The 27,089-nt window shown below is 45.5% G+C and overlaps 1 protein-coding gene across 1 annotated transcript in view; it reads right to left on the bottom strand.

Annotated features, from left to right (window-relative positions):
• The window catches only part of LOC140390396 (complement factor B-like), a 155,661-nt gene that overhangs the window by 124,150 nt on the left and 4,422 nt on the right, over positions 1–27,089 (bottom strand). The window contains exons 2-3 of the mRNA XM_072475534.1: positions 26,083–26,304; positions 24,616–24,798 (exon numbers count right to left, since the gene is read on the bottom strand). Of these exons, the coding sequence (XP_072331635.1) occupies positions 24,616–24,798; positions 26,083–26,304 (405 nt within the window). The remainder of the gene's footprint in view (positions 1–24,615; positions 24,799–26,082; positions 26,305–27,089) is intronic.

Here is a 27,089-nt window from a genome sequence, read left to right as displayed (position 1 = left end):
ACACCACACAGCTTCAGTATACACCACACAGGTTCATTATACACCACAGAGCTTCATTATACACCACACAGCTTCAGTATACACCACACAGCTTCATTATACACCACACAGCTTCATCATACACCACACAGCTTCATTATACACCACACAGCTTCATTGTACACCACACAGCTTCATTATACACCACGTAGCTTCAGTATACACCACACAGCTTCATTGTACACCACACAGCTTCTGTATACACCACACAGCTTCATTATACACCACACAGCTTCAGTATACACCACACAGCTTCATTATACACCACACAGCTTCAGTATACACCACACAGCTTCATCATACACCACACAGCTTCATTATACACCACACAGCTTCATTATACACCACACAGCTTCATCATACACCACACAGCTTCAGTATACACCACACAGCTTCATTGTACACCACACAGCTTCAGTATACACCACACAGCTTCATTATACACCGCACAGCTTCATTATACACCACACAGCTTCATCATACACCACACAGCTTCAGTATACACCACACAGCTTCATTGTACACCACACAGCTTCATTGTACACCACACAACTTCAGTATACACCACACAGCTTCATTATACACCACACAGCTTCAGTATACACCACACAGCTTCATTGTACACCACACAGCTTCATTATACACCACACAGCTTCATTATACACCACACATCTTCATTATACACCACACAGCTTCAGTATACACCACACAGCTTCAGTATACACCACACAGCTTCAGTATACACCACACAGGTTCATTATACACCACACAGCTTCATTGTACACCACACAGCTTCTGTATACACCACACAGCTTCATTATACACCACACAGCTTCAGTATACACCACACAGCTTCATTATACACCACACAGCTTCAGTATACACCACACAGCTTCATCATACACCACACAGCTTCATTATACACCACACAGCTTCATTATACACCACACAGCTTCAGTATACACCACACAGCTTCATCATACACCACACAGCTTCATTATACACCACACAGCTTCATTATACACCACACAGCTTCATCATACACCGCACAGCTTCATTGTACACCACACAGCTTCAGTGTACACCACACAGCTTCAGTATACACCCCACAGCTTCATTATACACCACACAGCTTCATTATACACCACACAGCTTCATCAAACACCGCACAGCTTCATTGTACACCACACAGCTTCAGTATACACCACACAGCTTCATTATACACCACACAACTTCATTATACACCACACAGCTTCATTATACATCACACAGCTTCAGTATACACCACACAGCTTCAGTATACACCACACAGGTTCATTATACACCACACAGCTTCATTATACACCGCACAGCTCCAGTATACACCACACAGGTTCATTATACACCACACAGCTTCATTATACACCACACAGCTTCATTATACACCACACAGCTTCATCATACACCACACAGCTTCATTGTACACCACAGAGCTTCATTGTACACCACACAGCTTCATTATACACCACACAGCTTCATCATACACCACACAGCTTCAGTATACACCACACAGCTTCATTATACACCACACAGCTTCATTGTACACCACACAGCTTCATTATACACCACACAGCTTCAGTATACACCACACAGCTTCATTGTACACCACACAGCTTCAGTATACACCACACAGCTTCATTATACACCACACAGCTTCAGTATACACCACACAGCTTCATTATACACCACACAGCTTCAGTATACACCACACAGCTTCATTGTACACCACACAGCTTCAGCATACACCACACAGCTTCATTATACACCACACAGCTTCAGTATACACCACACAGCTTCATTATACACCACACAGCTTCATTATACACCACACAGCTTCATTATACACCACACAGCTTCATTATACACCACACAGCTTCATCATACACCACACAGCTTCATTATACACCACACAGCTTCATTATACATCACACAGCTCCATAATACACCACACAGCTTCATCATACACCGCACAGCTTCATTATACACCGCACAGCTTCATTATACACCGCACAGCTTCATTATACGCCACACAGCTTCATTGTACACCACACAGCTTCATCATACAGCACACAGCTTCATCATACACCACACAGCTTCATTATACACCGCACAGCTTCAATATACACCACACAGCTTCATTGTACACCACACAGCTTCATTGTACACCACACAGCTTCATTATACACCACACAGCTTCATTATACACCACACAGCTTCATTATACACCACACAGCTTCATTATACACCACACAGCTTCATTATACACCACACAGCTTCATTATACACCACACAGCTTCATTATACACCACACAGCTTCAGTATACACCACACAGCTTCATTGTACACCACACAGCTTCATTATACACCACACAGCTTCAGTATACACCACACAGCTTCATTATACACCACACAGCTTCATTGTACACCACACAGCTTCATTATACACCACACAGCTTCATTATACACCACACAGCTTCATTGTACACCACACAGCTTCATTGTACACCACACAGCTTCAGTATACACCACACAGCTTCATTATACACCACACAGCTTCATTGTACACCACACAGCTTCAGTTTACACCACACAGCTCCATTGTACACCACACAGCTTCATTGTACACCGCACAGCTTCATTATACATCACACAGCTTCAGTATACACCACACAGCTTCATCATACACCACACAGCTTCATTGTACACCACACAGCTTCATTATACATCACACAGCTTCAGTATACACCACACAGCTTCAGTATACACCACACAGCTTCAGTATACACCACACAGCTTCAGTATACACCACACAGCTTCAGTATACACCACACAGCTTCAGTATACACCAGACAGCTTCATTATACACCACACAGCTTCAGTATACACCACACAGCTTCATTGTACACCACACAGCTTCATTATACACCGCACAGCTTCATTATACATCACACAGCTTCAGTATACACCACACAGCTTCATTGTACACCACACAGCTGCAGTATACACCACACAGCTTCAGTATACACCACACAGCTTCATTATACACCACACAGCTTCATTATACACCACACAGCTTCATCATACACCACACAGCTTCATTATACACCACACAGCTTCATTATACACCACACAGCTTCATTATACACCACACAGCTTCATTATACACCACACAGCTTCATTATACACCACACAGCTTCAGTATACACCACACGGCTTCATTGTACACCACACAGCTTCATTGTACACCGCACAGCTTCATTGTACACCACACAGCTTCATTGTACACCACACAGCTTCATTGTACACCACACAGCTTTATTGTACACCACACAGCTTCATTGTACACCACACAGCTTCATTGTACACCGCACAGCTTCATTAAACATCACACAGCTTCATTGTACACCACACAGCTTCATTGTACACCACACAGCTTCAGTACACACCACACAGCTTCAGTATACACCACACAGCTTCATTATACACCACACAGCTTCATTGTACACCACACAGCTTCAGTATACACCACACAGCTTCAGTATACACCACACAGCTCCATTATACACCACACAGCTTCAGTATACACCACATAGCTTCATTATACACCACACAGCTTCATTATACACCACACAGCTTCATTATACACCACACAGCTTCATTATACATCACACAGCTTCAGTATACACCACACAGCTTCATCATACACCACACAGCTTCATTATACACCACACAGCTTCATTAACACCACACAGCTTCATCATACACCACACAGCTTCATTATACACCACACAGCTTCATTGTACACCACACAGCTTCAGTATACACCACACAGCTTCAGTATACACCACACAGCTTCATTGTACACCACACAGCGTCAGTATACACCACACAGCTCTATTGTACACCACACAGCTTCATTGTACACCGCACAGCTTCATTATACATCACACAGCTTCAGTATACACCACACAGCTTCATCGTACACCACACAGCTTCATTGTACACCACACAGCTTCATTATATATCACACAGCTTCAGTATACACCACACAGCTTCAGTATACACCACACAGCTTCAGTATACACCACACAGCTTCATTATACACCACACAGCTTCATTATACACCACACAGCTTCATTGTACACCACACAGCTTCATTGTACACCACACAGCTTCATTATACACCGCACAGCTTCATTATACATCACACAGATTCAGTATACACCACACAGCTTCATTGTACACCACACAGCTTCAGTATACACCACACAGCTTCAGTATACACCACACAGCTTCATTATACACCACACAGCTTCATTATACACCACACAGCTTCATTATACACCACACAGCTTCATTATACACCACACAGCTTCATTATACACCACACAGCTTCATCATACACCACACAGCTTCATTATACACCACACAGCTTCATTATACACCACACAGCTTCATTATACACCACACAGCTTCAGTATACACCACACAGCTTCATTATACACCACACAGCTTCATCATACACCACACAGCTTCATTATACACCACACAGCTTCATTATACACCACACAGCTTCGGTATACACCACACAGCTTCATTGTACACCACACAGCTTCATTGTACACCGCAGAGCTTCATTGTACACCACACAGCTCCATTGTACACCACACAGCTTCATTGTACACCACACAGCTTCATTGTACACCACACAGCTTCATTGTACACCGCACAGCTTAATTATACATCACACAGCTTCATTGTACACCACACAGCTTCATTGTACACCACACAGCTTCAGTATACACCACACAGCTTCAGTATACACCACACAGCTTCATTATACACCACACAGCTTCATTGTACACCACACAGCTTCAGTATACACCACACAGCTTCAGTATACACCACACAGCTCCATTATACACCACACAGCTTCAGTATACACCACACAGCTTCATTATACACCACACAGCTTCATTATACACCACACAGCTTCATTATACACCACACAGCTTCATTATACATCACACAGCTTCAGTGTACACCACACAGCTTCATCATACACCACACAGCTTCATTATACACCACACAGCTTCATTATACACCACACAGCTTCATTATACACCACACAGCTCCATTGTACACCACACAGCTTCATTGTACACCACACATCTTCATTATACACCACACAGCTCCATTATACACCACACAGCTTCATTGTACACCACACATCTTCATTATACACCACACAGCTTCATTATACACCACACAGCTTCATTATACACCACACAGCTTCATTATACACCACACAGCTTCAGTATACACCACACAGCTTCAGTATACACCACACAGCTCCATTATACACCACACAGCTTCAGTATACACCACATAGCTTCATTATACACCACACAGCTTCATTATACACCACACAGCTTCATTATACACCACACAGCTTCAGTATACACCACACAGCTTCAGTATACACCACACAGCTTCATTGTACACCACACAGCGTCAGTATACACCACACAGCTCCATTGTACACCACACAGCTTCATTGTACACCGCACAGCTTCATTATACATCACACAGCTTCAGTATACACCACACAGCTTCATCGTACACCACACAGCTTCATCGTACACCACACAGCTTCATTGTACACCACACAGCTTCATTATACATCACACAGCTTCAGTATACACCACACAGCTTCAGTATACACCACACAGCTTCAGTATACACCACACAGCTTCATTATACACCACACAGCTTCATTATACACCACACAGCTTCATTGTACACCACACAGCTTCATTGTACACCACACAGCTTCATTATACACCGCACAGCTTCATTATACATCACACAGATTCAGTATACACCACACAGCTTCATTGTACACCACACAGCTTCAGTATACACCACACAGCTTCAGTATACACCACACAGCTTCATTATACACCACACAGCTTCATTATACACCACACAGCTTCATTATACACCACACAGCTTCATTATACACCACACAGCTTCATCATACACCACTCAGCTTCATCATACACCACACAGCTTCATTATACACCACACAGCTTCATTATACACCACACAGCTTCAGTATACACCACACAGCTTCATTATACACCACACAGCTTCATCATACACCACACAGCTTCATCATACACCACACAGCTTCATTATACACCACACAGCTTCATCATACACCACACAGCTTCATCATACACCGCACAGCTTCATTATACACCACACAGCTTCATCATACACCACACAGCTTCATCATACACCACACAGCTTCATCATACACTACACAGCTTCATTATACACCGCACAGCTTCATTATACACCACACAGCATCATTATACATCACACAGCTTCATTATACATCACACATCTTCATTATATACCACACAGCTTCAGTATACACCACACAGCTTCATTGTACACCACACAGCTTCATCATACACCACACAGCTTCATTATACACCACACAGCTTCATTATACACCACACAGCTTCATTATATACCACACAGCTTCATCATACACCACACAGCTTCATTATACACCACACAGCTTCATTATACACCACACAGCTTCATTGTACACCACACAGCTTCATTATACACCACACAGCTTCATTATACACCACACAGCTTCATTGTACACCACACAGCTTTATTATACACCACACAGCTTCATTGTACACCACACAGCTTCATTGTACACCACACAGCTTCATTGTACACCACACAGCTTCATTATACAACGCACAGCTTCAGTATACACCACACAGCTTCATTGTACACCACACAGCTTCATTGTACACCACACAGCTTCATTATACACCACACAGCTTCATTATACACCACACAGCTTCATTATACACCACACAGCTTCATTATACACCACACAGCTTCATTATACACCACAACAGCTTCAGTATACACCACACAGCTTCATTATACACCACACAGCTTCAGTATACACCACACAGCTTCATTATACACCACACAGCTTCATTATACACCACACAGCTTCAGTATACACCACACAGCTTCATCATACACCACACAGCTTTATTATACACCACACAGCTTCATTATACACCACACAGCTTCATTTTTTCACCACACAGCTTCATTATACACCACACAGCTTCATTATACACCACACAGCTTCATCATACACCGCACAGCTTCATTATCCACCACACAGCTTCATTATACACCACACAGCTTCAGTATACACCACACAGCTTCATTATACACCACACAGCTTCATTATACACCACACAGCTCCATTATACACCACACAGCTTCATTATACACCACACAGCTTCATTATACACCACACAGCTTCAGTATACACCACACAGCTTCAGTATACCCCACACAGCTTCATTATACACCACACAGCTTCATTATACACCACACAGCTTCATCATACACCACACAGCTTCAGTATACACCACACAGCTTCATTGTACACCACACAGCTTCATTATACACCACACAGCTTCAGTATACACCACACAGCTTCATTATACACCACACAGCTTCATTATACACCACACAGCTTCATTATACACCACACAGCTTCATTATACACCACACAGCTTCATCATACACCACACAGCTTCATCATACACCACACAGCTTCATTATACACCACACAGCTTCATTATACACCACACAGCTTCAGTATACACCACACAGCTTCATTATACACCACACAGCTTCATCATACACCACACAGCTTCATCATACACCACACAGCTTCATTATACACCACACAGCTTCATCATACACCACACAGCTTCATCATACACCGCACAGCTTCATTATACACCACACAGCTTCATCATACACCACACAGCTTCATCATACACCACACAGCTTCATCATACACTACACAGCTTCATTATACACCGCACAGCTTCATTATACACCACACAGCATCATTATACATCACACAGCTTCATTATACATCACACATCTTCATTATATACCACACAGCTTCAGTATACACCACACAGCTTCATTGTACATCACACAGCTTCATCATACACCACACAGCTTCATTATACACCACACAGCTTCATTATACACCACACAGCTTCATTATACACCACACAGCTTCATTATACACCACACAGCTTCATTATACATCACACAGCTTCAGTGTACACCACACAGCTTCATCATACACCACACAGCTTCATTATACACCACACAGCTTCATTATACACCACACAGCTTCATTATACACCACACAGCTCCATTGTACACCACACAGCTTCATTGTACACCACACATCTTCATTATACACCACACAGCTCCATTATACACCACACAGCTTCATTGTACACCACACATCTTCATTATACACCACACAGCTTCATTATACACCACACAGCTTCATTATACACCACACAGCTTCATTATACACCACACAGCTTCAGTATACACCACACAGGTTCAGTATACACCACACAGCTCCATTATACACCACACAGCTTCAGTATACACCACATAGCTTCATTATACACCACACAGCTTCATTATACACCACACAGCTTCATTATACACCACACAGCTTCATTATACATCACACAGCTTCAGTATACACCACACAGCTTCATCATACACCACACAGCTTCATTATACACCACACAGCTTCATTATACACCACACAGCTTCATCATACACCACACAGCTTCATTGTACACCACACAGCTTCAGTATACACCACACAGCTTCAGTATACACCACACAGCTTCATTGTACACCACACAGCGTCAGTATACACCACACAGCTCCATTGTACACCACACAGCTTCATTGTACACCGCACAGCTTCATTATACATCACACAGCTTCAGTATACACCACACAGCTTCATCGTACACCACACAGCTTCATCGTACACCACACAGCTTCATTGTACACCACACAGCTTCATTATATACCACACAGCTTCATTATACACCACACAGCTTCATCATACACCGCACAGCTTCATTATCCACCACACAGCTTCATTATACACCACACAGCTTCAGTATACACCACACAGCTTCATTATACACCACACAGCTTCATTTTACACCACACAGCTCCATTATACACCACACAGCTTCATTATACACCACACAGCTTCATTATACACCACACAGCTTCAGCATACACCACACAGCTTCAGTATACCCCACACAGCTTCATTATACACCACACAGCTTCATTATACACCACACAGCTTCATCATACACCACACAGCTTCAGTATACACCACACAGCTTCATTGTACACCACACAGCTTCATTGTACACCACACAGCTTCATTATACACCGCACAGCTTCATTATACATCACACAGATTCAGTATACACCACACAGCTTCATTGTACACCACACAGCTTCAGTATACACCACACAGCTTCAGTATACACCACACAGCTTCATTATACACCACACAGCTTCATTATACACCACACAGCTTCATTATACACCACACAGCTTCATTATACACCACACAGCTTCATCATACACCACTCAGCTTCATCATACACCACACAGCTTCATTATACACCACACAGCTTCATTATACACCACACAGCTTCAGTATACACCACACAGCTTCATTATACACCACACAGCTTCATCATACACCACACAGCTTCATCATACACCACACAGCTTCATTATACACCACACAGCTTCATCATACACCACACAGCTTCATCATACACCGCACAGCTTCATTATACACCACACAGCTTCATCATACACCACACAGCTTCATCATACACCACACAGCTTCATCATACACTACACAGCTTCATTATACACCGCACAGCTTCATTATACACCACACAGCATCATTATACATCACACAGCTTCATTATACATCACACATCTTCATTATATACCACACAGCTTCAGTATACACCACACAGCTTCATTGTACACCACACAGCTTCATCATACACCACACAGCTTCATTATACACCACACAGCTTCATTATACACCACACAGCTTCATTATATACCACACAGCTTCATCATACACCACACAGCTTCATTATACACCACACAGCTTCATTATACACCACACAGCTTCATTGTACACCACACAGCTTCATTATACACCACACAGCTTCATTATACACCACACAGCTTCATTGTACACCACACAGCTTTATTATACACCACACAGCTTCATTGTACACCACACAGCTTCATTGTACACCACACAGCTTCATTGTACACCACACAGCTTCATTATACAACGCACAGCTTCAGTATACACCACACAGCTTCATTGTACACCACACAGCTTCATTGTACACCACACAGCTTCATTATACACCACACAGCTTCATTATACACCACACAGCTTCATTATACACCACACAGCTTCATTATACACCACACAGCTTCATTATACACCACAACAGCTTCAGTATACACCACACAGCTTCATTATACACCACACAGCTTCAGTATACACCACACAGCTTCATTATACACCACACAGCTTCATTATACACCACACAGCTTCAGTATACACCACACAGCTTCATCATACACCACACAGCTTTATTATACACCACACAGCTTCATTATACACCACACAGCTTCATTTTTTCACCACACAGCTTCATTATACACCACACAGCTTCATTATACACCACACAGCTTCATCATACACCGCACAGCTTCATTATCCACCACACAGCTTCATTATACACCACACAGCTTCAGTATACACCACACAGCTTCATTATACACCACACAGCTTCATTATACACCACACAGCTCCATTATACACCACACAGCTTCATTATACACCACACAGCTTCATTATACACCACACAGCTTCAGTATACACCACACAGCTTCAGTATACCCCACACAGCTTCATTATACACCACACAGCTTCATTATACACCACACAGCTTCATCATACACCACACAGCTTCAGTATACACCACACAGCTTCATTGTACACCACACAGCTTCATTATACACCACACAGCTTCAGTATACACCACACAGCTTCATTATACACCACACAGCTTCATTATACACCACACAGCTTCATTATACACCACACAGCTTCATTATACACCACACAGCTTCATCATACACCACACAGCTTCATCATACACCACACAGCTTCATTATACACCACACAGCTTCATTATACACCACACAGCTTCAGTATACACCACACAGCTTCATTATACACCACACAGCTTCATCATACACCACACAGCTTCATCATACACCACACAGCTTCATTATACACCACACAGCTTCATCATACACCACACAGCTTCATCATACACCGCACAGCTTCATTATACACCACACAGCTTCATCATACACCACACAGCTTCATCATACACCACACAGCTTCATCATACACTACACAGCTTCATTATACACCGCACAGCTTCATTATACACCACACAGCATCATTATACATCACACAGCTTCATTATACATCACACATCTTCATTATATACCACACAGCTTCAGTATACACCACACAGCTTCATTGTACATCACACAGCTTCATCATACACCACACAGCTTCATTATACACCACACAGCTTCATTATACACCACACAGCTTCATTATACACCACACAGCTTCATTATACACCACACAGCTTCATTATACATCACACAGCTTCAGTGTACACCACACAGCTTCATCATACACCACACAGCTTCATTATACACCACACAGCTTCATTATACACCACACAGCTTCATTATACACCACACAGCTCCATTGTACACCACACAGCTTCATTGTACACCACACATCTTCATTATACACCACACAGCTCCATTATACACCACACAGCTTCATTGTACACCACACATCTTCATTATACACCACACAGCTTCATTATAGACCACACAGCTTCATTATACACCACACAGCTTCATTATACACCACACAGCTTCAGTATACACCACACAGGTTCAGTATACACCACACAGCTCCATTATACACCACACAGCTTCAGTATACACCACATAGCTTCATTATACACCACACAGCTTCATTATACACCACACAGCTTCATTATACACCACACAGCTTCATTATACATCACACAGCTTCAGTATACACCACACAGCTTCATCATACACCACACAGCTTCATTATACACCACACAGCTTCATTATACACCACACAGCTTCATCATACACCACACAGCTTCATTGTACACCACACAGCTTCAGTATACACCACACAGCTTCAGTATACACCACACAGCTTCATTGTACACCACACAGCGTCAGTATACACCACACAGCTCCATTGTACACCACACAGCTTCATTGTACACCGCACAGCTTCATTATACATCACACAGCTTCAGTATACACCACACAGCTTCATCGTACACCACACAGCTTCATCGTACACCACACAGCTTCATTGTACACCACACAGCTTCATTATATACCACACAGCTTCATTATACACCACACAGCTTCATCATACACCGCACAGCTTCATTATCCACCACACAGCTTCATTATACACCACACAGCTTCAGTATACACCACACAGCTTCATTATACACCACACAGCTTCATTTTACACCACACAGCTCCATTATACACCACACAGCTTCATTATACACCACACAGCTTCATTATACACCACACAGCTTCAGCATACACCACACAGCTTCAGTATACCCCACACAGCTTCATTATACACCACACAGCTTCATTATACACCACACAGCTTCATCATACACCACACAGCTTCAGTATACACCACACAGCTTCATTGTACACCACACAGCTTCATTATACACCACACAGCTTCAGTATACACCACACAGCTTCATTATACACCACACAGCTTCATTATACACCACACAGCTTCATTATACACCACACAGCTTCATTATACACCACACAGCTTCATCATACACCACACAGCTTCATCATACACCACACAGCTTCATTATACACCACACAGCTTCATTATACACCACACAGCTTCAGTATACACCACACAGCTTCATTATACACCACACAGCTTCATCATACACCACACAGCTTCATCATACACCACACAGCTTCATTATACACCACACAGCTTCATCATACACCACACAGCTTCATCATACACCGCACAGCTTCATTATACACCACACAGCTTCATCATACACCACACAGCTTCATCATACACCACACAGCTTCATCATACACTACACAGCTTCATTATACACCGCACAGCTTCATTATACACCACACAGCATCATTATACATCACACAGCTTCATTATACATCACACATCTTCATTATATACCACACAGCTTCAGTATACACCACACAGCTTCATTGTACACCACACAGCTTCATCATACACCACACAGCTTCATTATACACCACACAGCTTCATTATACACCACACAGCTTCATTATATACCACACAGCTTCATCATACACCACACAGCTTCATTATACACCACACAGCTTCATTATACACCACACAGCTTCATTGTACACCACACAGCTTCATTATACACCACACAGCTTCATTATACACCACACAGCTTCATTGTACACCACACAGCTTCATTATACACCACACAGCTTCATTGTACACCACACAGCTTCATTATACACCACACAGCTTCATTGTACACCACACAGCTTCATTATACACCGCACAGCTTCAGTATACACCACACAGCTTCATTGTACACCACACAGCTTCATTGTACACCACACAGCTTCATTATACACCACACAGCTTCATTATACACCACACAGCTTCATTATACACCACACAGCTTCATTATACACCACACAGCTTCATTATACACCACAACAGCTTCAGTATACACCACACAGCTTAATTATACACCACACAGCTTCAGTATACACCACACAGCTTCATTATACACCACACAGCTTCATTATACACCACACAGCTTCAGTATACACCACACAGCTTCATCATACACCACACAGCTTTATTATACACCACACAGCTTCATTATACACCACACAGCTTCATTTTTTCACCACACAGCTTCATTATACACCACACAGCTTCATTATACACCACACAGCTTCATCATACACCGCACAGCTTCATTATCCACCACACAGCTTCATTATACACCACACAGCTTCAGTATACACCACACAGCTTCATTATACACCACACAGCTTCATTATACACCACAAAGCTCCATTATACACCACACAGCTTCATTATACACCACACAGCTTCATTATACACCACACAGCTTCAGTATACACCACACAGCTTCAGTATACCCCACACAGCTTCATTATACACCACACAGCTTCATTATACACCACACAGCTTCATCATACACCACACAGCTTCAGTATACACCACACAGCTTCATTATACACCACACAGCTTCATTATACACCACACAGCTTCAGTATACACCACACAGCTCCATTGTACACCACACAGCTTCATCATACACCACACAGCTTCATTATACATCACACAGCTTCAGTATACACCACACAGCTTCATTGTACACCACACAGCTTCATTGTACACCACACAGCTTCATTATACACCGCACAGCTTCATTATACATCACACAGCTTCAGTATACACCACACAGCTTTATTGTACACCACACAGCTTCAGTATACACCACACAGCTTCAGTATACACCACACAGCTTCATTATACACCGCACAGCTTCATTATACACCGCACAGCTTCATTATACACCACACAGCTTCATTATACACCACACAGCTTCATTATACACCACACAGCTTCAGTATACACCACACAGCTTCATTGTACACCACACAGCTTCATTGTACACCGCACAGCTTCATTATACATCACACAGCTTCATTGTACACCACACAGCTTCATTGTACACCACACAGCTTCAGTATACACCACACAGCTTCAGTATACACCACACAGCTTCATTGTACACCACACAGCTTCATTATACACCACACAGCTTCATTATACACCACACAGCTTCATTGTACACCACACAGCTTCATCATACACCACACAGCTTCATTATACACCACACAGCTTCAGTATACACCACACAGCTTTGGTATACACCACACAGCTCCATTGTACACCACACAGCTTCATTGTACACCACACAGCTTCATTATACACCACACAGCTTCATCGTACACCACACAGCTCCATTGTACACCACACACTCCATTATACACCACACAGCTTCATTGTACACCACACAGCTTCATTATACACCACACAGCTTCATTGTACACCACACAGCTTCAGTATACACCACACAGCTCCATGATACACCACACAGCTCCATTATACACCACACAGCTTCATCATACACCACACAGGTTCATTATACACCACACAGCTTCAGTATACACCACACAGCTTCATTATACACCACACAGCTTCATTATACACCACACAGCTTCATCATACACCACACTGCTTCATTGTACACCACACAGCTTCATTGTACACCACACAGCTTCAGTATACACCACACAGCTCCATTATACACCACACAGCTTCATTATACACCACACAGCTTCAGTATACACCACACAGCTTCAGTATACACCACACATCTTCATTATACACCAGACAGCTTCATTATACACCGCACAGCTTCATCATACACCACACAGCTTCATTGTACACCACACAGCTTCATTATACACCACACAGCTTCATTGTACACCACACAGCTCCATTATACACCACACAGCTTCATTATACACCACACAGCTTCATTGTACACCACACAGCTTCATTATACACCACACAGCTTCATTATACACCACACAGCTTCATCATACACCACACAGCTTCATGGTACACCACACAGCTCCATTATACACCACACAGCTTCATTATACACCACACAGCTTCATTGTACACCACACAGCTTCAGTATACACCACACAGCTTCAGTATACACCACACAGCTCCATTATACACCACACAGCTTCAGTATACACCACACAGCTCCATTATACACCACACAGCTTCATTATACACCACACAGCTTCATTATACACCACACAGCTTCATTATACACCACACAGCTCCATTATACACCACACAGCTTCATTATACACCACACAGCTTCAGTATACACCACACAGCTTCAGTATACACCACACAGCTTCATTGTACACCACACAGCTTCATTATACACCACACAGCTTCATTATACACCACACAGCTTCATTATACACCACACAGCATCATTGTACACCACACAGCTTCATTATACACCACACAGCTTCATTATACACCACACAGCTTCATTATACACCACACAGCTTCATTATACACCACACAGCTTCATTATACACCACACAGCTTCATTGTACACCACACAGCTTCATCATACACCACACAGCTCCATTGTACACCACACAGCTCCATTATACACCACACAGCTTCATTGTACACCACACAGTTCATTGTACACCACACAGGTCCATTATACACCACCCAGCTCCATTGTACACCACACAGCTCCATTGTACACCACACAGCTTCATTATACACCACACAGCTTCATTGTACACCACACAGCTTCATCATACACCACACAGCTCCATTGTACACCACACAGCTTCATTATACACCACACAGCTTCATCATACACCACACAGCTCCATTGTACACCACACAGCTCCATTATACACCACACAGCTTCATTATACACCACACAGCTTCAGTATACACCACACAGCTTCATTGTACACCACACAGCTCCATTATACACCACACAGCTTCATTATACACCACACAACTTCATTATACACCACACAGCTTCATTATACACCACACAGCTTCATTATACACCACACAGCTTCATTGTACACCACACAGCTTCATCGTACACCACACAGCTTCATTATACACCACACAGCTTCATCATACACCACACAGCTCCATTGTACACCACACAGCTTCATTATACACCACACAACTTCATTATACTCCACACAGCTTCATTATACACCACACAGCTTCATTATACACCACACAGCTTCATTATACACCACACAGCTTCATTATACACCACACAGCTTCATCATACACCACACAGCTCCATTGTACACCACACAGCTCCATTATACACCACACAGCTTCATTGTACACCACACAGTTCATCATACACCACACAGGTCCATTATACACCACACAGCTTCATTGTACACCACACAGTTCATTATACACCACACAGCTTCATTATACACCACACAGCTTCATTATACACCACACAGCTTCATTGTACACCACACAGCTTCATTGTACACCACACAGCTTCATTGTACACCACACAGCTTCATTACACACCACACAGCTTCATTATACACCACACAGCTTCATTGTACACCACACAGTTCATTATACACCACACAGCTCCATTATACACCACACAGCTTCATTATACACCACACAGCTTCATTATACACCACACAGCTTTATTATACACCACACAGCTTCATTATTCACCACACAGCTTCATTGTACACCACACAGCTTCATTGTACACCACACAGCTTCATTGTACACCACACAGCTTCATTACACACCACACAGCTTCATTATACACCACACAGCTTCATTGTACACCACACAGTTCATTATACACCACACAGCTCCATTATACACCACACAGCTTCATTATACACCACACAGCTTCATTATACACCACACAGCTTCATTATACACCACACAGCTTCATTATACACCACACAGCTTCATTATACACCATACAGCTTCATTATACACCACACAGCTTGATTGTACACCACACAGCTTCATTATACACCACACAGCTTCATCATACACCACACAGCTCCATTGTACACCACAAAGCTCCATTATACACCACACAGCTTCATTGTACACCACACAGTTCATCATACACCACACAGGTCCATTATACACCACACAGCTTCATTGTACACCACACAGCTCCATTATACACCACACAGCTCCATTATACACCACACAGCTTCATTGTACACCACACAGCTTCATTATACACCACACAGCGTCATTATACACCACACAGCTTCATTATACACCACACAGCTTCATTATACACCACACAGCTTCATTGTACACCACACAGCTTCATTGTACACCACACAGCTCCAATATATTCAAAATCATATCAATTAGAGGAAGATAAAATAAAGAGAGTGTCATAATAATCACCAGTATATATGGTGCGTACTCACACACACACACACACACACACACACACACTGATGGACATGCAGTGGGACCAATCAGCATACACAACACCGCAGCCAATCACCAGTGAGAACACACGCACTATAAAGACAGGGGACAGGAGTGTTCCCGCTCATTCTAGTAGCAGCCAGCTCGGAGCACAGAGCTCACAGCCTGCAACACAGACATTCACCATGTGCTGAGTGCATCACATGGTTAGGACTAGGCAAGGGTCAACAGTTAAAGCTGGTATTGCATTTGCCCAGAGTTCAAGGATGTTTATATAGTTAACCTTATAATAAAATAGAGTTGCACCACCTCCGGTGTTGGTGGCCTGTTTGTGATCCAGAACACCCAACACGTCATGGTACAAGGAGTGGTTGCATACTAGCTCTTCTGAGACCCACCTGCAACTAATCAGCGTTCCGGCATCCTGAAGTATGGAGAACATCAACCCGCCGCCGCCGCTCCGCATCGCCGGCAATCTTGGGGTCAATTGGAAGATTTTTAAACAGCACTTCCAGCTCTTCCTCGAAGCCACGGACAGGGAGAACGCCTCGGACACAGGAAGATTGCTCTGCTCCTCTCCAGGGCCGGGCAACACGCCATCCACATCTTCAACTCCCTCACATTCGCGGACGGCGAAGACAAGACAAAGTACAAGACGGTTCTCCTCAAATTCGATACCCACTTCGGCATAGAGGTCAATGAAAGCTTCGAAAGATACCTGTTCCAGCAGCGCTTGCGGCTACGGGACCACCTCCGACTCCATGATACGCGACCAGATCATATTTGGTGTTCTGTCGGACCCCCTGCGTCAGCAGCTCCTCAAACCTAAGCAACTCACCATAGAGACTGCCATCGAGACCTGTGTCTCCCACATACAGGCGGCTGAAACGGCGCGGCAAGGTCCCCACGAGGCAGAATGGGTCCAAACAATTGAACACCTCCAAGGCTGGAGCCTGGATGAGGGCGGCCATTTCGCACGCTTTTTGCAGCCTGCTGCGCTTGTACGCGCCAAACGAGGGGACGGTGATGTGGAGGAACGTGATGCGCAGGCGCACACCACGCAGGACCGCACCACGCATGCGCGGTGGCACAACGAGCGTACTGACGTCACGACGTGCGGCAACTGTTGCTCCGCCCATTTAAAGTGGCAATGTCCTGCAAAATCGCGACAATGCCTACGATGTGGCAGACTTGGCCACTATGCTGCCTGCTGCCAAGCAGCTCAACCTGCCAATTTGCATCGCTTCAGCCAGCCTCGCAGGAACGTTCGGGCAATTCAACCCACGTTCACCGATTCCGACTTCCCGCAGACCTGTGACACCGAGGACCCAAGGAGCCTTTTCGAGTCGCTGTTATAACAAAGAACAGGCTGTCCCCGAATCAAAACCACCAGCCGCTGTCGGTGCACAGTATTGATCCAGACGACGAGTGGTGTGCCACCCTGCTGGTCAACGATCCCAGATACGATTCCGCCTGGACACTGGTGCTTCCGCTAATCTCCTAGCGTGGTCAGCCTTTCAGACCCTTGGGATTAAACCAACTATTCTTCCGTCGACCTGCCAACTAGTGGACTACAATGGCAACGTCATTCCTGCTACCAGTTCATGCCAACTCGAAGTGACGCACAACTCGCGAAAAGCCATCATTCCCTTCGAGATCATGGGCTCCTCGAAGGACTCTCTGCTAGGCGCACAGGCGTGCAAACTCCTAAACCTCGTTCAACGAGTACACTCTCTCTCTCCAGAGGACACTTCTGCCTTCCAAGATGTAGACTTCAGGGCGCAACTCAATGCCATCATCGACCAGCACCGCGACGTTTTCGAAGGCATGGGCATGCTTCCATACACTTACAAAATCCTGCTCAAACAAGACGCCACGCCTGTGGTTCATGCACTTCGCAGAGTCCCAGCACCCCTCAAGGACCACCTCAAGCAGCAGCTGCAGGACCTCCAGGACCAAGGAGTGCGCTCCAGAGTGGCGGAACCAACCGACTGGGTCAGTTCCATGGTGTGCGTAAAGAAGCCTTCCGGCGAGCTCCGGATCTGCATCGACCCAAAGGATCTGAATCGCAACATAATGAGGGAACATTACCCTATCCCCAAGCGCGAGGAGATCACGTGCAAGATGGCTCGGGCCAACATCTTCACCAAACTTGACACCTCGAAAGGATTCTGGCAAATTCAACTAGACAGGTCCAGCAGAAAGCTGTGTACCTTTAATACCCCGTTTGGCAGATACTGCTACAACAGGATGCCGTTTGGGATTATATCGGCATCAGTATTCCACTGGATCATGGAGCAAATGATGGAGGGCATTGAGGGTGTGCGCGTCTATGTTGATGAGATCATCATTTGGTCCACCACCCCGCAGGAGCATATCAGTCGCCTCCAGCGCATTTTCAAACGAATACGGGACCAAGGCCTTCCCCTCAACAGAGCCAAATGTTCCTTCGGCCAGACGGAACTCAAGTTCCATGGGGACCACATCTCCCGGTTGGGTGTGCGGCCGGATGCGGACAAGGTGGCAGCTATCACGGCCATGCAGAAGCCAGCAGATAAGCAGGCGGTCCTCCGATTTTTGGGCATGGTCAACTTCCTGGGGAAGTTCATCCCCAACCTCGCCTTCCATACCACAGCTCTCCGGAACCTGGTCAGGAAGACGACAGACTTCCAATGGCTTCCCGCCCACGAGCGCGAATGGGAGGAGCTTAAGACCAAGCTTACCACGGCCCCGGTATTGGCATTTTTTGATCCCATGAAGGAAACAAAAATTTCAACGGATGCCAGCCAATCTGGCATTGGGGCGGTGCTCCTGCAACGCGATGAGGCCTCATCATGGGCCCCCGTTGCATATGCGTCACGTGCCATGACCCCCACGAAGCAGCGCTACGCGCAGATCGAAAAGGAGTGCCTGGGCCTGTACGGCCTCCCCCAATTCACTGTCGAGACCGCCCACCGCCCGCTGGTCACCATTATACAAAAAGACCTGAATGATATGACCCCTCGCCTCCAGCGCATTTTGCTTAAACTCCAGCGGTACGATTTCCAGCTCCTATACACTCTGGGCAAGGACCTGATCATAGCCGACGCTCTGTTCAGGGCAGTCAACACCCCGTGTGACCCAGAGGGGTTTGTCTGCCAGGTTGACGCCCACGTGGCCTTCATGGCCTCCAGTCTGCCGGCCACGGATGAACGCCGTATCCACATTCGCCGCAAGACTGCGGCTGACCCCCTACTACAGCGTGTCATGCGCCACATGACGGATGGGTGGCTCAAGGGCCAATGCCCACAGCTCTACAATATCAGAGACGATCTGGCAGTAGTCGATGGTGTCCTCCTGAAGCTGGACCGCATCGTGATCCCGCACAGCATGCGTCAGCTCGTTTTGGAACAGCTGCACGAGGGCCATCTTGGCGTGGAGAAGTGCCGACGGAGGGCCCGAGAGGCTGTGTACTGGCCCGGCATCAATGAGGACATCGCCAACACAGTGCTCAACTGCCCCACCTGTCAGCGGTTCCAGCCGGCCCAACCACGTGAGATCCTACAGCCCCATGAGTTGGTCACGTCCCCTTGGTCTAAGGTAGGAGTTGACCTGTTCCATGCGCTCGGCAGGGACTATGTTCAGATTGTAGACTATTTTTCGAACTACCCGGAAGTCCTACGCCTGCACGACATCACATCATTGGCGGTCATCCATGCCTGCAAGGAGACCTTTGCTCGTCACGGCATCCCACTCAGTGTGATGTCGGACAATGGCCCCTGCTTCGCGAGCCACGAATGGTCCAACTTTGCCAGCAGGTACAACTTTGTGCATGTGACATCCAGTCCCCTGTACCCCCCAATCTAATGGCAAAGCGGAAAAGGGCGTCCACATCGTCAAACGGCTCCTCTGCAAGGCTGCCGATGCAGGATCCGACTTCTACCTCGCCTTGCTGGCCTATCGTTCGGCCCCACTCTCCACGGGCCTGTCGCCAGCCCAGCTGCTCATGGGTCGCACCCTCAGGACCACGGTGCCGTCCATTCACGTCCCAGACCTCGACCACGTTCCGGTCCTTCAGCGGATGCAACAGTCTCGTGCACAAACAAGGCGGCGCATGACGCTCGGTCGACTGGTCTCCCTGCTCTGGCGCCGGATGACAACGTCCGCATCCATCTTCTGGAGGGTGGCTGGTCTGCAACTGCTGTGGTTCTTCTGCAGGTGTCTCCCCGCTCGTTCCTGGTTCGTCTGCCAGATGGTTCCATTCGCCGCCGCAATCGGCGCGCCCTTCGTCTCGTTCCACGCTCACTACGTGATCCTCCACCGGTGGCACGCCCTCCTGTTGTCCCCAACCTGGACTATGTGGAGATTCCGAATACTCTGCAACCTCCTCACTCTGCCGTGGCCCAGCCCGTTCCTCAGCCGGTGGCTCCTGACCCATCCTTGAGGCGGTCAACCAGAATTCGTCGCCCACCTCAGAGACTTGACTTATGAGTTTTACGATGTTGGACTCTTTGATCTGTTCTGTTATCCTGTTTCATCGTTCCAGTAGTTTGTATATAATGTTCACTTCGTTGTTGGTGTGACACCCTATTTCCCTGCACCAGGCACCTTCCCGTGTAAATAGATTAGCCTCATGTACATAGTCATGTAAATAACACGCACACACATAGTCAGGTACATTCATTACACAATATTTATTGTCACGCAGGCACATGTTCTTTATATAAAAGGGGGGGATGTCATAATATACGCCAGTATATTATGGTGCAGACACACACACACACACTGATGGGCATGCAGTGGGACCAATCAGCATACACAACACCGCAGCCAATCACCAGCGAGAGCACACGCACTATAAAGACAGGAGACAGGAGAGTTCCCGCTCATTCTAGTAGCAGCCAGCTCGGAGCACAGAGCTCACAGCCTGCAACACAGACATTCACCATGTGCTGAGTGCATCACCTGGTTAGGACTAGGCAAGGGTCAACAGTTAAAGCTGGTATTGCATTTACCCAGAGTTCAAGTATGTTAATATCGTTAACCTTATAATAAAATAGAGTTGCACCACTTCCAGTGTTGGTGATCTGTTTGTGATCCAGAACGCCCAACATATCAGAGAGAAGAGGACAGATTGCAGAAAGCCAGAGGGAAAATCGGCAAAAATGGACAGTGAAGAGAAATTCCATATTAAATTTGACATTGTTAATCTACCCAACATTAATTAAAAACTAAAGCAAGGGGGGGCAAGGTAGCACAGTGGTTAGCACAGTTGCTTCACAGCTCCAGGGTCCCAGGTTTGAATCCCGGCTTGGGTCACTGTCTGTGCGGAGTCTGCACGTTCTCCCCGTGTCTGCGTGGGTTTCCTCCGGGTGCTCCGATTTCCACCTACAGTCCGAAGACGTGCAGGTTAGATGGATTGGTCATGCTAAATTGCCCTTAGTGTCCAGAAAGGTTAGGTGGGGTTACTGGGTTACGGGGATAGGGTGGAGCTGTGGGCTTAGGTAGGGTGCTCTTTCCAAGGGCCGGTGCAGACTCGATGGGCCGAATGCGGCCTCCTGCTCTGTGAATTCTATGATTCTTTGACTCCACATTTACAATAGTTATTTCTGAATCTCAGAAAGGTTCGTTGGCAGCTCTTAGCTGTTCTCGTATTGTTCCAACGGGATTTAAGCTGGAATGAGCAACCTACAGTGAGTTAAGTTTGTATCTCCTCTACCAATATAAGAACTCTAAGCCCATCCCAGAGCATCTCTTGTGAAACTGATCGTGCCGCAGCATGTCACATAGAATCTCAGTGGCAAAGGAGGTCATTCGGTCCATCGAGAATGCACCCCTCCCATCGAAAGATGCCCTTCCTATGCCCACTCCCCCACCCTATCCCAGCAACTTCACCTCACCTGTGGACACTAAGGGGCAATTTAGCATAGCCAATCCACCTAACCTGCACATCTTTGGACTGTGGGAGGAAACCGGAGCACCCGGAGAAAACCATGCAGACACGGGGAGAACGTGCAAACTCCACAGAGACAGTCACACAAGGCCGGAATTCAACCCAGGCTCCTGGCACTGTGAGGCAGCAGTACTCACCACTATGTCATGAACCACACATCTTCCCCTAGCCTGAATTGGCAATAACACTTGTTCACGGCCATCTTGACAGCAACATCATTCTAGCACACAGACAACTTGCTTCCTGGGTTCAACCTCAACATTCCGAGACTGTCGCACTCTTGCGAGTTAACGTTACTCACATCCATCCTCGCACACAGCTGTGGTCCCGTTCCATCTCCCGTTAATCAAGCAGGCTCTGCCCTCTGAGCCCAGCAGTTTGTACCCATCATCGCACTCGAAGTTGACAGAGTCTCCGGCGACATACGAGACACTATTTGGAAAGAATGTTCCTTGCTCGATCGAAGGCTTTGGGCACTTGAATGCTGCAAATAAAACGGCTTTTGAAATTGATTGACCTCGGATGTGAAGCCCAGGAACAGGCCCAACAGTTTGATACGGGTGTTCCATACCAACGTCCGCCCACTCCAATGACCACATGCCCATCTCCAAACCTCCCGTTAAGCAAGTCCATGCTCTCTGCCTAGCCCATTCTACATGGCAACAAGTATCAATTCCCCACCACTCACTGTGCAAGTAATATATTTCTAAATTTTTAATTAGGTCAAAGTGGCCATCTTATATTATTCCCCCTTGTTCTGATCTCAGTCACATATGGAAAGGGGTTTTCCACACCCACACTATTGAACCCTCGTGGGTTTGGAAAGTGCTGCCTAAGGAACCTTGGTGAGTTACTACAGTGCATCTTGTAGGTGGTACACACGCCTGTTACTGTTCATCGGTAGTGGAGGGAGTGAATGTCTGTGGAAGGGATGCCAATCAAGTAAGGCTGCTTTGTCCTGGATGGTGTTGAGCTTTTTGAGCTTCTAAAGCTGCACTCATCCAGGCAAGTGGAGAGTATTCCATTTCACTCCTGACTTGTGCCTTGCAGGTGATGGACAGGCACTGCAGAGTCAGAAGGTGAGTTACTTGCTGCAGGATTCCTAACCTTTAGCCTGCTCTTGTAGCCATAGTATCTATACAGCTCATCCAATTCAGTTTCTGGTCAATGGTTATCCCTTGGATGTTGATTGTGGGGGATACAGTGATGGTAATGCCATTGAATGTTGAGTGGCAATCATTAGACCCTCTTTTGTTGGAGATGGTCATTGGCTGGAACTTGCATGGTGTTAAAGCTATTTGCCACTTGTCAGCCCAAGCCTGGATATTGTCCAGGTCTTGTTACATTTGGACTGCTTCATTATCTGAGGAGTGGTGGACATTGTGCAAATATCCACAAACATCCTCACTTTTGATCTTATGTTGGAAGGGACGTCATTGATGAAGCAGTTGAAGATGGTTGGGCCTAAGATGCTATCCTGAGGCATCATTGACCCTGCAACGATAGCCTGGAGCTGAGATGATTGACCTCCAACCACCACAACCATCTTCCTTAGTGCCAGGTATGACTCCAACCAGTGGAGACTTTCCCCCCCGATTCCCATTGGTTCCAATTTTGCTCGGGCTCCTTGAAGCCATACTCGGTCAAATGCTGCCTTGATACCAAGAGTAGTCACGCTCAATCACCCTATTTCACAGTATAAAGCAAATAGTCCATCATGTCCATAAACTGGCGAGAATGACAGAGAAAATAAAACAGAGAATTTCACCTCTGCATTCAGCATTTCGAATGATTCGCCGGCGGGGATTTCTCATCAGACTCCATTTGCCGTTTGCCCAGCATGTCCGGCTTGATGCAGGATAAGGGTAAAAGCCGAACGGACAAATGTACTTCAGGATGCTCCCGACAGCCCCACCTTTAGAAAGCGCGATTGTCCCACCATTGATGGTAATGTTGAGGTCACAACTGGCAACGTTGTTTATATTTTCATCTAGAAATCAGAGAGTGGAAATCAGGCAGGAAATGATAATGTTCTCAGTCTCAAAGTGGGAAGAATTGGATTTGCGTTAAGATGTGAATTTGCTTTTAGATCTTCTGAAGCAGTCTCACTGGAACATGTTACTGAGTGAGTGCATCCTTATGCTTGTATCTGAGTGTGTGAGTGAGTGGGTGAGTGAGTGTGTTACTGAGGAACGTGGAGCACGAGTAGGGCAGGTGAGCCGGTGTTCTTAGGTGTTGCACTCATACAATCACACACATGGACTCACACACTGAGAACTGCAGATATACACTCAGCCACAAGGATAATGATACACTCAGACGCACACACACTCACACTCACTCACTCACTCACACCCTCAAACACTGAAGGTCACACATATACACTCAGACACAAGCGTAAGGATGCACTCACTCAGACACACACACTCACACTGACACAGCCGCACATGTACACGGTCATGTGAGAGCACCTTTAAGAAATGGGTGTTTGTAAAATAGCTGTAGTGGGTATACCTTTAAGAAATGGGTGTTTATCGGATGGCTGCAGTGATGTCAGAGAGTGGGTGGAGCTGGGCTGCCTGCTTTTACTTTCGCTTTGGGTTGTCTGCTACAGGGTGTGTTTTTAGCTTCATTTTGAGAGCTGGATAGCTGCAGTCACAGCAAGAAGGTGTATTAGTCTCTCTCTGCAATTTAAAGACTCACTCCAGATCCTTTGGTGATTTTAAAATAATACCTCTTTCTGTAGAGAAGTTAAACCTGGTCTTTCTGTAAAAA

The sequence above is a fragment of the Scyliorhinus torazame genome, chromosome 14 (assembly GCF_047496885.1).
Source record: "Scyliorhinus torazame isolate Kashiwa2021f chromosome 14, sScyTor2.1, whole genome shotgun sequence".
NCBI classification, from domain to species: domain Eukaryota; kingdom Metazoa; phylum Chordata; class Chondrichthyes; order Carcharhiniformes; family Scyliorhinidae; genus Scyliorhinus; species Scyliorhinus torazame.
Note: the sequence above shows the minus strand (reverse complement) of the source record. Positions and strands in the feature narration are given on the sequence as shown.